Source organism: Limulus polyphemus, unplaced genomic scaffold, assembly GCF_000517525.1.
Source record: "Limulus polyphemus unplaced genomic scaffold, Limulus_polyphemus-2.1.2 Scaffold1883, whole genome shotgun sequence".
Classification (NCBI taxonomy): Eukaryota; Metazoa; Arthropoda; class Merostomata; order Xiphosura; family Limulidae; genus Limulus; species Limulus polyphemus.
In genome coordinates this window covers 50,085-65,082 of record NW_013667493.1, presented here as the reverse complement: position 1 = coordinate 65,082, position 14,998 = coordinate 50,085, and the positions used below count along the sequence as shown (strand labels likewise).

The 14,998-nt window shown below is 34.3% G+C and overlaps 1 protein-coding gene across 1 annotated transcript in view; it reads right to left on the bottom strand.

The window, feature by feature from the left end:
• Nucleotides 1-4,829: 4,829 nt before the first annotated feature.
• Nucleotides 4,830-14,998, bottom strand: part of LOC106465246 (doublesex- and mab-3-related transcription factor A2-like) — a 28,758-nt gene continuing 18,589 nt past the window's right edge. Inside the window, exon 2 of the mRNA XM_013925453.2 lies at nt 4,830-5,394. Within this exon, the coding sequence (XP_013780907.1) occupies nt 4,892-5,394 (503 nt within the window). The 3' untranslated portion in view covers nt 4,830-4,891. The remainder of the gene's footprint in view (nt 5,395-14,998) is intronic.

Sequence of the window (14,998 nt, the reverse complement as noted above, 5' to 3'; positions counted from 1 at the left end):
GTTTAGTTAGATAGCTGTTACAAGAAGATGTTACATATAGAATCACAATCTATTAAATACTCCAAGAAAAACTCGAATAAATTGTCCACAGTTGCTGGGCCTGTTAAGGCCAAGGGGTTAGGGCACTCGACTCGCAATCTGTGGGTCGCGGGTTCGAATCCCCGTTCCACCAAAGATGCCCGCCCTTTCAGCCATGGGAGCGTTATAAAGTAACGGTCAATCCCACTATTCGTTGGTAAAACAGTAGCCCAAGGGTTGGCAGTTGGTTGTGATGACTAGCTTCCTTTCCTCTAGTCTTTCACTACTAAATTAGGGACGGCTAGCGCAGATAGCCCTCTTGTAACTTAGCGCGAAATTCATAATAAACAAATAAACCACAGTTGCTGACTTGTCCTCCCAACTCTACATGTGACTAATGCTAAATGGTGTTATGTAAGTGCGTAATTCATTACATGGTTTATTCTAACAATTTAGTAACGACATAACTACACCATAACATAAAGTAGTTGCATTAAATTAAGTTTTATATTGCTATGTTTTACTTGAATTATTCGCACAAGCTGATAAAAAAAACAATTATCCACTATACATTTTCACTAGCTCCTCCTCTCTTCTCGTAAATATCACCTGGTTTTTAACATACAAGAGTTTTTGAAATGGAATACTCAGTAGTAGTCATTCAATAGCAAATTCCTTATATAAAAAAAAACTACCTTTGCATGCATTATTATCAGTGTAGATATAAATAAAGTGGACACTGTCGAGTTTTACATCGAATGCTTTATTGTTTTCAGTTTCGTTTACAGACAGTATTTACACACAATACTAAGCATATACAACTGTTACGTGTATAGACTACATACTGTTACGAAACAACTTTATATAATAATACGATATGGTCCAATAACACTTAAACACCACCTTGAACTTACAGTTCATACCAAGAAGGAATGTATACATCATATTTAATTATCTTTGTGTTCATAACAAGTATCTGAAACGGTAGAAAATACCAAATACGCTCCTCTAAATATCATTCTTAACAACAGATCTTACAAGAGATTCGAGAAAAATTAGAGATTACCTTTTTTTCTGGTTATTATTCATTTTTCGTTATTTTTACCGAGTTCGTTGAATGAAGGCGTTACAGTTACGTAATATCACTTACACTAATTTTATTGACTTTGTTCAATAATGGTGTTATAGTTACGTATTATCACGTACACTCATTCCGTTATTGTACCGAGTTTGTTGAATGAAGGTGTTACAGTTACGTAATATCACTTACACTAATTTTATTGACTTTGTTCAATAATGGTGTTATAGTTACGTATTATCACGTACACTCATTCCGTTATTGTACCGAGTTTGTTGAATGAAGGTGTTACAGTTGCGTAATATCACGTACACTAATTTTATTGACTTTGTTCAATAATGGTGTTATAGTTACGTATTATCACGTACACTCATTCCGTTATTGTACCGAGTTCGTTGAATGAAGGTGTTCCTCTTACGTAATATCACTTACACTAATTTTATTGACTTTGTTCAATAATGGTATTATAGTTACGTATTATCACGTAAAAAGTGGACATCATTATCTGATAACAAACAATTCATATAGATATGAACACTCTAGAGATTCTTCTAAAATATCAGCGCGGACTTGTTACTGAGTGTTCTTAATAATCAAGTCCAATTGTTGCCAGTTTACGTTCTATAAAAAGTATTGTAATTTGTAAACTCTTCCTTGGACAAGCACGGACTATGTAAACAGTCATTCCAGTTTCAGTCGAAGACCATGGAGCTGCACAGGAAAGTAAAATGTGAAAAATATTACTACTGGTTTGTTTGAAAAATATTGATAAAGAATATTTCCCAAAAATTACAATCAGTCATAATTTAATATCTCGCTTTTTAGATCGACAAAAACTGTCTGCTATCGTAAACATCTTACACATGGAATACTAAATTATAACATCCTGTTCCAAAATGACCGAAATAAGTTAGGTACAGTATCTGACTTGCTTATTCCAGGTTTCCTTACGTTAACAAACTGTTCGACTCGTTGACAATACTGTTTATATACTATGGGTTTCTTCTTACTCAACATTAAGCTCATTTCTCATATCGTTATGTCGAAGTTATAATATTATTTAAAGAAATCATGGTTATTTCAGTTTTAATCATATAATTGTACGAAATGTTTCTTTGTTTTAAACTGTTTCGTAATTTAAATGATTGCATTGTTATATGCTTAATCTTTGTCGTTTTTTCTTAGTTGTTTTAAAGTATAGTCGTGTAGAATTTGAAATATGAAAATTGTTTTTTCATGGTTCTGGTTATTTTCACACATAAACTAAAACGGTTTCATCGTAAACAAAAGGTTTTGTAACATCTAACTCTATCTTCCTACAAATAATTGTGGTTTTTATAATTCTATTATAACAAACACCCATTTAGCTTGCACTTTGTGACTGATTTTCGTAAGCCTTGTTATCAACCTACGAGGAACACATGATATAAAACTCATACACGGTGTTTATAAAGAAAACTCCATATTCAAAATGGTTATATCTTAAAACTTACTTCCCTATAGGAGAGAAAACTTTAACCAGAGGCACACTGATAACAAAAAGTTTTATTCAGAAAAGTTTGGACATGGTGTTACAGGGTGTTTCAAAACAATATTATATTGAATAACAAGATCGCTTTTTTTTCGCAAATTACAATTGTATATATTTCTATTCTTTTCTTTCCGTAATGATTTGAATGACGTACGTCTTAATGTGCCAGATATTGTGAGGATCTGTCCAGAATAGATGGTGTTACAATAGCTTTGTTTATGGAGATCGATTGATCTACTGACTGAGAATGACGGAAAGTAAATTAAACGCGTTTTTTTAAACACCCTGAACAATATTCAGATTTTTCTGTATAAAACCTATGATTCTTAATGTGCCTTTTGAAAAATGTAGTTGCACTAGAATAAGCAGATTTAAGACATAACCATTTTAGATTGTTAACCACCTTATTTATCTTCCCGGACAAAACTAACAAACATGTTTTAATGCTTTTCTTTGTAATAAATTCTGATGTATTCCTACAAATATCTCACTGACACTCAACAATAATGAATAATGGAATAAAAAAGGCAGTTTACAAAGCATGTAATCATATATAAAAGGTGTTTAAGTACATTCATCTTATTCTGTTCCTAACATGATCGTCCGTTAATCCAAAACTAGTTCTATATAACGTTTTATATCCAAAAATCACACGTTTCATTCTCATCCATAGCTTTTAACTACAATCCATAGAAACTTATGCCTAATCAATTTTTATTTATTGCTACTACTATCCAGCTATTGCTAAGCAAATTATGGGCAATTGTTTATTGTTATTTTTATTGTGGTATATGTCTATTGCTAAGATACAATTTCGCATTTTTCTCATCAAGCAATTTAAAAAAAAGTACTTTCGAGAAACTATTCATTTTTAGAGTTCTTGTGTCTTTCTTACCAAAAATCTGGACGATATTTTTCTTTGCTAACAAATAACATAATCACGAATATATTTACAAAGCCTACGTATGTTATGTATAAGTTACATTTATAAGGGCAACATTTTCTGACAATATACGTATTTTTACGTTGTTAAATGTTACATTAGTGAAATTTTTTCAGCGCGTAATATGTAATGTTCATATACTGGATTTTCCTGAGACTATGAGAACGTTTCTTCCTTGTACGAATGTTATTTCATTATATTTGAATAAAGATATTGTGGAATGTCTGTATTTTACACAAGATTCTAATATTTTTAACACTACATGTGATAGTTTCGTCTTGGCGTTCCAAAATCTATTATTTAAAACATATAGCTGACGACAACAAAAATTATTCTTTCAGAAGAAAACAGGATTATTCGGAAAGGTTATTGGCAATGCTTTCAAAGCTTAAAGAGTATTTAGGTCTGGTAACTTATTATTTTGACTTTATATATCTTTAATATTATCTGCCTCCTCTCAAAAAAGAAAAAATGTCAAAGCGTTAGTTAGTACCGTTGCTCAGAATTGTTTTTTCTCAAGAAGAAGCTTCTTCAACGTTTGTAATTATAGAAAATGAGTTATTGTTTTTCAAGTTAAAGATTGTTTTTCTTTTTAACTTTCAAAAAACAAGTGTTTAGATAAAGAAGCGAAAATATCCCCCCAATTATAGAACAGTGCAAGAAGTAAGAAGTTTTGAATATTTTACATTTATACAACAACTGATTAATTATCTATAGCTTGAATAAATTCTTGCTGAAGTTATACAGCTTGAGCCTAAATAAGGCATCTTAAAATATTCAGTCTTTACTCTCGGGACCAGAGCACTCATCTTCGTCACATGGACTAATACCCCCATCTCTAGAACTTGTTGCTTCTTTGTTTCCCATGGCAACCGTCCAAGTGTTGGCTTGTGGAGTTGTTCCTGCTCTTTTCAGCAACGCCTCTGGCATATGAGAAGCAGGTTGAGGAAAGGTGCTGAGCATGGAAGGCCCAAAAATGGCGCTGTAATCAGGACGTAAATTTGCGCCGTGAAGACCAGATCCAGGAAAAAATCCACCATAAGGAGGCACTGTAGTCATAAGACCTCTAGGGACATGCGCAGACGGATAGGAACGACGAAAAGAGGGATTTCCAGAAAAGACTAGATGAGGAGTGTTTGGAATGGATGGGGAAACCGTTGAAAATACAGAAAGAAAGTTCTGTGTGGCTACCCCTGGTGGAGAGAAGGGTGACATAGAATGATTAGCAGATGCAGCAGACAAGCTTCCAGGAAAAACGGAATCGTTACGCTTTGATCGTGGAGTAAGAAGCTCTTTTGGAGCATCAGAAACAGGAGAATCGTCACTTCTTTCCAAAGGGTCGCTCTCTTTTTTTTTCTACTTCCCCAGCTTGAGAAGCAAGGAGCTTGTCAATTACTTGAAGCACGTCACCGTTGACCTGTTGCAACGCCAAGGTCAGGAAACTTCGGTTTTCTTTTGGAAAGATTCTAGAAAGAACATCAACGGGAGATTTTTCTTTATGTTTAGCCGAAGAACTGTTTTCTTTGTTTTTGGTGTTATTCGCCTGAATTTTCGGTTCCGTCCAATGAATAGCGGGGGTCGATGTTTCTTCAACCAGCGGGTCTGAAATTCTATCCAACTTCTGCGGAGAATAGCTGCTATTGGTCATTACTGATGTGGTTACGGGAAGCTGATGTTTGTCTTTAGGTTCTAAACTGGCCAAGTCGGTATCGGAGTCTGATTCGGTTTTTTCAGAGCACACTGACGCCTCTGGCTGCAAGACTTCTTTTGGGTCATCAGGATTTGTTGTTGGAATGTCCAGAGAAAGTCTTGGCCGTTTCCAGTCTGGAATCAAGCAAATACAATGTAATAAATGTCTTCCTGAACTAAAACATACTTATAAAAGCATCAAATTGACAACATTGAAGCAAAATATATGTTAAAAGGAGAAGATAATTTGACGAAAACATGTCTAATTTATTCTGAATTTATATATGATTTTAAAGAGACATCTAACAGGTTGAACGTATTTTATGATGCTGCATTAAAGATAATATACTACATAAGAATACGGAAAATTGCGACAAGTGAGTAAAATAAAATTATGTCACAACTAATTGGACAGATGTGCACCTCCAACACCACTTCACTGCGAAAACAAATTACAATAACCCAAAAAGTACCTGGGAAATTTCAAGATACATTTTATTTTCGCGTTGCTCGAACATACTAATGGTTATTATTTTTAGACGTTTATCTTTCCAATGATATTTCGTTCATAACTTGAAGATAGTTTTGTTGTTTTTCTACCACCTACAAAATTTTTCTTTTTACTGTCAGCGCCTTCAAGGATTTGATTCCTTGTCCATGCCAACGAGTTGACACACACAACAGATGATCTTACCAACGAAGACAGACGCCTAGTGGTTAACGTGTCAGACTGTGAATCGAAGGGTTCCATGATTCGCGTCCCATTACCACAAAAATCGCGCTCCGCACCTTTGGGCCGTAGGTGTTTTACAAGAACGACGGCCAAATCCCATTAAAGTAGCTCAAAAGTTGGCGATGGACTCGATTGACTAGCTACATTCCCTCTAGACTATCAGTGTGAAATTAGGGACAGCTAGCGCAGACAATCCTTATGTAGCTAAGCGCGAATATTCCAAACAAACAAGCAAAAGTTGGAAATAGAGCTTAAGGGTGAATCTTCGTTTCTAAGTATCTATGTTGTGTTAAAATCAAAATGGAATCACACTCGCTGCCCATGATAGTAGATCAGTAATAAGCCGACCAGTTTATTAACTAGCTATTCATAAAGTTATCATTTAAGCATTTTGTTTCGCCCTTGAGAATGTTCCTAGTGATGAATCTCAAAGGGAAAGTCATATAAATTTCAGGAAAAATAGAATAAAACTATTTTAATGTAAGAACCGTTATGGTCATCAAGTGAAAATACATTCAGCACTTGGTGTAGTCCTACTGCCGAAACAGACTATAGCATTTGTTTGACATTTTTTTAAGGTTCTTCCACTGCAGTTTTTTAACTTTTTACTTCAAGCTATTTTATACTGATACACTATCGGGATGAAACTGTAGAATGTAATAAATAATAACATTTAAAACAACAGATCGTAGGTTAATTACGTTTCTCAACGTTTTAGGTATAAGCCTAAACCTCAGTTAATAAACACGTTCTATATAACAGTCAAATTATCATTATGCTATGTCATACCGAAAAACGGTTATATCAGTGCTAATTAACAGTACAAAGGACATTAAAAACGGAATTAATTCAGGAAACAATTTTAAAACGGATAATAAGTACCAAACGTGGATAATCTCAAGTTTCTCTAATTAACAGTTTTGACTTCTAATCGTGTACACGCCAGCTTTGAGACTCACAGTTAATGAATAATTAACCGTATACCACGAAACTGGTTTGTATATATATATATATAAAGAAGAAATACAATTTTAATCAAAAACTTTACACATAAGTGTAAACCTGTGTACTTGTGCGTATCAGTGGAGTTGGTTTCGAAAATGAAAACGAAAAGTTTTTTACTGATAATATTGGGTTTAAAGTGGGAAAATATAAAACTAAAAAAACATCTGAGATTATTTCGTGAAAGTTTTTTTATCTTAGAAATTATAACTAGTGAAAGAAGAACAAACTCTATAAAAACATTAAAAAAATTAGAGAAGGTTTAGTCTTAGATATTGTCAATAAATATCCAGCTAAATAGTCATTAAAACTTCTGTTTTTGAAATTTCAAAAATACATTCATAATAAAACCGTCGAATTTTCCAAAGATGTAGAAAGCGTCGTAAAATGTCAGAACCAGAGGAGGTAGGGAAGAATTTGACTGTTGCAGAACAAGAGACGCTGAAAATAAAACGCTAAAGTTTACTGTCTCAGAACTCCAAAGCAGGACCTTTTAAATCAGTGAATACTGGCAGGAACAATCGTCAATAAAAGAACCCACTAGACCATCAGGCCAGGAAGTGACGTTTATAGCCTGCTATCCAGTGATATAGCTACGTGAATGGCGCAATAACCAAGTAGCAAAAGTCGAGTGCACGTGCACGTGTGGGATTGATCGTCTGCACTCACGAGACCTGAACACGTTGGTAATAAATTAGATAAGCGATTCTGTTTCATCACCGACATACCTGAGTAAAGCGATAAGTATTTTATTATGATCCCCATCGGAAAATAATATGCTATGCTAAATTACAGTTATAATTTTTTTTAGTGTGGGGGGGGGGCATTTTTCAAGCTTTGTCAAGACTTACCAAAGCATTCACCAGGATGTAGTCGCCTGATCTTGTAAGGATCTTAATATTTGACCACCATATACATTAAAACACCATGTGAACTAGTGTCTTATTTTTGAGCGTGAAACTGTATTCCTAAGAGTGTCTGACATGATAAGTGAGGTATTGAAAATTCAGACACTCTTATTCTTCATTAAAACATTGAAACGCTTTGTTCATGGGTCCACTAGGTTGTTTTAGTGACATTGATTAAAAAAGAATGGCTTATAATAAGAATTTCGAATTGTATTTTAAAGATAATGTTACAGTATTCATACCATGCACTTGAGTAAAGAGATGTGCTAAATACTGCTTGATGTTAACACCAACCTTACAAAGGGAGTAAGTAGCCTTCAGTACTATACAGTGTTAAGATCATGTTCATTGTTACCTGGTGTTAATCTAGAAGGCGTCCACAAGGTTTGGGACCATAACTTTTTTTCAGATAGGAACAGCCTTATCAAAAGAAAAAAGAAATGGGATGACATTACTCTATAAAAGTAGGTTTTATGGAGATTATTTCAAAAATTGATAATATAACCTATGGTTCTAAACTTCGTGAACACCCTGTACTTTGTAAAGGCAGTCGCAGCCAGCCACATAATGTGTTATTCACGTAAAAGCAATAGCTACTAATATTATCTAATTAAGTACCATTGTCACGTAGTGTAGTGACTTTATTTTAAATAGATGGAAACAAGTTAGATAAATATTATGGATAACCATATACAAATGTTATTATTTTAAAATGGATTAATGAATTTGAATGAAATATGTCAATTATTAGAACATATACATCTAAGTAAACAATTATGAACGACTAAGAGTGGTGTTGGTGTTGATCTTTGCAGTGCGAAGCTATACAAAGGCTATCTTCTCCTCGTCCACAAAGGGAAATCAAACTCCGGATTTTAACGTTGTAAATCCACCGCTGGCCCACTAGTGGAATCGAGTAAAATGATTAAATTTTGAATTGTTGAGAGCGACAGAAAAATATTTGTTGTTTACATTGATAAACAAAGTTCAAAGTACGTAGAGTTTAACGTTTATTACTTTTATTTCGAAATTTACATTATTTCATGAATCTTCACGTCACAAGCGTGCGATCAGCACGTGCCTTTGTAAATAACCGATTATAATGGCCCCCACGTACGCTGCAAAAGCTATACTAATCTCGGACGTTCCCATCCCATCAAATATGCACCACAAACTGTTAATTAAATTTCCCTTGTAATTCCAAGAATGCCAAAGTGCGACACTAAAACGGGGTGCGAAATAGTCTTTGTATAAAGTAATCTTACTTGAAAAGACGTCTTTGTTAAATAAATAGATAGTACGAACAATATTTGCGCGTGCGTCTATATAAGCCAGTTTCATAAATACACAGAACTGTCTAGCACATAGTAACATTTCATTAACGTAAGCACGCGTATCGCGCGATTCCTCCCGCAGTTCGTGCTATGGCCGCATGCGTGCTGTAACGACGGATAGCGCTTCTGTCGTAGATCATAACAAAATTTCGTTCATTAAAGTAACTACGACAGTTTATCCTGACGGTTTTAATAGTGGAAAATTGTCACTGAGATCGACGAACGGTTATAGAGAATAGCCGTAAAATAAGACAGGATGGAATTCCAGTTGCTCTTTGTGTAGCTGTCCATTATTAAATTTTTGGCGTGACTTTGATATGAACTTTTGCGCCAGTCCATTTATCAGCACTGTGAATGTAGTTGATAGAGAATCGGACAGATCGCGCGCCTTCGTCCAGGTACTGGCGTTTCATTGCGGTTACATACACATCATTAATATTGCATTTTATGACTGGCACATCTCGCGTGTCATGTGCCACAGCCATAACAATAGTCGAAGAGCGTTCTGGTATGCATTCTCGTTCGCTAAGGCGTGACAATCCGTAAGGTTATTAAAGCTTGGAATCTCTAAGAGGAATATAGATTATCTTCCAAGACGACAAAAATACTCCAAAAGTCCATGCGTAAAGCCGCCTTTATTGCGGTCCTTCAAAAACTTCAATGACTTTTCAAACTCATTACTTACCGCTTTGTTCGCTGAAGTTCTTCAGCACATACGGTCTTTGTGAGCCTTATAATTGTGACAAATTGAGCTGAAGAAGGCGCCATTTACTTATGATTTATTGCATCTTAAACAACGCATCCTTGTCAAAGGTTACTCTATATCTACCCTTATTAATAAATAAAGAGTACACTCAACCTTTAGATAGATCGATATATATAAATAGCTAGAGATTCATAAATACATATATTGAAAAAGAAGGAAACTGTTGCACCAAAACATATAACTCCTGTAATAGTTCACTTCTGATTATTCTTGTTTTTTAATCTTGTACATTTTTTTGCTACCAATGTATAGCTATTGTTTGGAAATTGAACTACTGCTAAGTGTTATGAATTAAAAAAAAAAAAGATTGTTACACTTTATACGTTCTTCTTTTTCTCCTGATGTTTATAAGATGATTTACAAATACGTCATCATTTTACACAGCCTACCTATGTTGTGTTAAACAACACAGAGCAAATATAGATAAGCAAAGATCCTCAATGTTACATGATCATTGATCTCTATTAGCTCTATACATTTTACTTCAAGAAAGAACGTCAAAACTACAGAAGCAAACTATGTCATGTTGAATGATAATGTTGAGGTTAACAACCCATCAACACCGCTACAAACACAATTTATGTAAGTCCTGTTAAGCATAAAAGCCTACTGATAAACCATCGAATGACATAGAAATTGAAACATACCTATTGATAAACCATTGTATAACAAAGAAACGGATACATACCTCCTGATAAACCATCGTATAACAAAGAAACGGATACATACCTCGTGATAAACCATCTTATAACATAGAAACGACTACATACCTCCTGATAAACCATTGTATAACAAAGAAACTGAAACATACCTACTGATAAGTCATCGTATAACAAAGAAACTGATATGTATCTACTGATAAACCATCGTATAACATAGAAACGACTACATACCTCCTGATAAACCATTGTATAACAAAGAAACTGAAACATACCTACTGATAAGTCATCGTATAACAAAGAAACTGATATGTATCTACTGATAAACCATCGTATAACATAGAAACGACTACATACCTACTGATAAATCATCGTGTAACATAAAAACTGATATATACATAGTAGGCGCACCAGCTTTTGTAACCTATTTGTATTATCTTTAACAGACACAATATACAAAGATCTTAGTTATGTCAAGTAGCACAGTACACGTGGCATCAAACCATCAGCAAAACACTATACGAACTGCCTTGGTTAGAGATACAATCAACGTGATATTAAACCATCAGCATAACGCTGTACAATCTGCCTTCGTTAGTGATACTATCAACGTGATATCAAACCATCAGATAACACTTTACAATCTGTGTCGATTGGTGATACAGTCCACATGATATTAAACTATCAGCGTAACACTGTACAATCTGTCTTGGTTAGTGATACTCCCAATATGATATTAAAGTATTAGCATAACACTTTACACTGTACGAACTGCCTTGGTTGAAGATACAAACAACGTGATATTAAACCATCAACATAACGATGTACAATCTGTCTTGGTTAGTGATACTGCCGATATGCTTTAAACTATTAGCATAACACTTTGCAATCTGTATCGATTGGTGATACAGTCCACATGACATTAAACTATCAGCATAACACTGTACAATCTGTCTTGGTTAGTGATACTGCCAATATGATATTAAACTATTAGCATAACACTTTGCAATCTGTATCGATTGGTGATACAGTCCACATGACATTAAACTATCAGCGTAACACTGTACAATCTGTCTTGGTTAGTGATACTGCCAATATGATATTAAACTATTAGCATAACACTTTACAATCTGTATCGATTGGTGATACAGTCCACATGACATTAAACTATCAGCATAACACCGTACAATCTGTCTTGGTTAGTGATACTATCAACGTGATATCAAACCATCAGATAACACTTTACAATCTGTGTCGATTGGTGATACTGCCAATATGATATTAAACTATCAGCGTAACACTGTACAATCTGTCTTGGTTAGTGATACTATCAACGTGATATCAAACCACCAGATAACACTTTACAATCTGTGTCGATTGGTGATACTGCCAATATGATATTAAACTATCAGCGTAACACTGTACAATCTGTCTTGGTTAGTGATACTGCCAATATGATATTAAACTATTAGCATAACACTTTACAATCTGTGTCGATTGGTGATACAGTCCACATGACATTAAACTATCAGCATAACACTGTACAATCTGTCTTGGTTAGTGATACTGCCAATATGATATTAAACTATTAGCATAACACTTTACAATCTGTATCGATTGGTGATACAGTCCACATGATATTAAACTATCAGCATAACACTCTACAATCTGTCTTGGTTAGTGATACTGCCAATATGATATCAAACCATCAGATAACACTTTACAATCTGTGTCGATTGGTGATACAGTCCACATGACATTAAACTATCAGCATAACACTCTACAATATGCCTTCATTATAGATACACTCCACATGATATCAATTCATTTTTCCCGACTCACTTTAGAACTGGGAGTGGAATGAGGTAGCTTGTATAATGTTACTGGTGTATAATTTTGATTCCTATACTTAATTTAGAGTGTTTGTTTGTTCAAATGCATCTATGATTATTAGGGTCATTATGTTCGGTAGGTTTTGATTTGTGTTGTAATAATTTTCATATACTTTTACATTAGCAACAAATAAAGTATAACGCTTCTAATAGACTCATATATTGAACTATGACCTCGCACTTTATTAAATAGTCGGATATTCGGAGTAACATTCTAAAGTTTAGCCACAACGGTTTTCAGGATAAAACGAGCCCTCTGGTGATTTGAACAGTCAAACTTCAGTACACTACTTTACTTTCAAACCTAAAAGTGGGCACCGTTTCCAGCTTATTGTAACCGCCACTTTACCACTTTATGTTTATGAATTTATGGTCCCTAAATTTGAGAGCCTCTTCAGAACAACCTATTCAACACGGCAGAGGCTAATATACTTCACGTGAAAGACGACGGCGTGGCTCTACTCGGTTGGCCAGACAAACCCATTCAGAAAACTTGCTGGTTATTGTTCTCACAGTATACTTTCTTCGTAATACTCGTCTTCGGATGGTAACATTCTTTTATTTTTGCTGGCATCCCTTCATTGGTACACAGACTTTGAAATTTGTTAATCGACGCATATTTTTGTCCGTAAAACAGTTTCTTTTATATCAAGTAGAGATATTCAAATGATTATTGATATACCTGAAGCACCTAACGCGTTGAATATAGTAACTAAGGGAAGAAAAGAACCAGTAGTGGGGGGGGGGGGGGGGCATCTCGTGGTTGACAGTTCTTAAAGAAGCGCCCCTCATGGCAGAGTAATGATGGACGAAGGCTACCCCCCTAGTGTTGTCATTGTAAGACTTCTATAGAACGACTAAAAACGTTGTCAAGAAAAAAGAGCCTGTTTCATTTATGGAATACTTGAAAGGGACACAGTGACAGCTGTTTCTCATCAAATGATAGGTGCGGACAGATTGGATGAAAAAAGTTACAAATTAATCCACTTTAAAACGTCTTTTTTCACTGTAGACACGTTAGGCTTAACAATTGTCACATTTACGTGTATACTATAGAACATGAATCAGTGTTCCTGCGTGTTTATGAAGAGAGCTTTTTTTAACAAATTCTGAAACTCCCGCCTCCTGTCGTGCTCGTCCAACACAGAATAAAATCATTGTCACATCTTGTCATTCAAAAACATAGGAAGCAAAAGAAATTTGTTCCTGTAACGGGACAGAACAACTTAGTTGCACATGCACAGCTGCATCCCCTCGTTTCGTACCTTTAGCACATCTTTTTTTTTGTTACAAACTTTTACTTATTTATAATAAAAAACAATTTTTTTTTTACTAAAAAGCACGGAAGCATAAAAACAGTATCATAACTATTTTAATTTGGCTTTTTATTTTCGCAGTTCTAAGATAATATAATTGTGTGAAATGACATTTTAAATTTTAACGGAATTACTTTCAGTAAATAAAGCTGTATCATTTTCTAAGTCTTGTTTTAGGATATAACCATTGACAACGTGAATGGAAGAGAAAAAAAATTATCATACTATGTCTTAAGACAGAATATCGCTCATAACGGCAGAAATTAAACATTATTTTTCCTAATATCTCACCAGGTGTCTCTTTCATGATGCTATCTAAAACAACAACAACAAAGCAGTGAAAAATTTCTGTCGTTCGTTGAGTATTGAATAAATACATTTGTAATGTCGGCATGCTAAGTAAACTACTCGTGCCATTCAACTACGCCTTAAGCATACATTCATACCCACAATTATATGTAAAAACTGGTTGCGAACTAAGTATATATGGTCTCTAGAGATTAAAATTTAAGAAAAAAAGTTTCAGTATTTATTTTTAACTGAACATTTTTGGAAAAATTATTTAAAGAAATATTACCAGATCTTTCTACATTCAAAATGTAATATCCTGTTAAAATTTTGCGAAATGGCGAATTTTCGATGTTATTTCAAATTGATTTTGTGTGGTTTAAATATTTATTGATATTCAAGTTTGATGATCGCGTGTATAAACGCTAACTCAGCTTGCTTTGGAGGGATTTATATTTTGAAAATTTTCATAGAAGTTCACGTTAGCCTTTTTTGTTACGCAAAATCAAAAATAATTATAATGTTTGCAAAAGCTATTTTATTGTAAAATCCCAGAATATTCTTGTTTGATCCTGAACTATTTTTTCTCGAAGAGATAGGAATAATATAAAGGACAGAGAAAAAATTATCAGACTACAAAATCGATCCCAATATCTATAGGGATAATATAAAGAACAGAGAAAAAAATATCAGAGCACAAAAACGATCCCAATATCTATAGAGATAATATAAAGGACAGACAAAAAAAATTATCAGAATACAAAATGCCCCCCCCCCCAGTGGTATAGCGGTATGTCTGCGAAATTACATAGCTAGAAACCGGGTTTCGATACACGTGGTG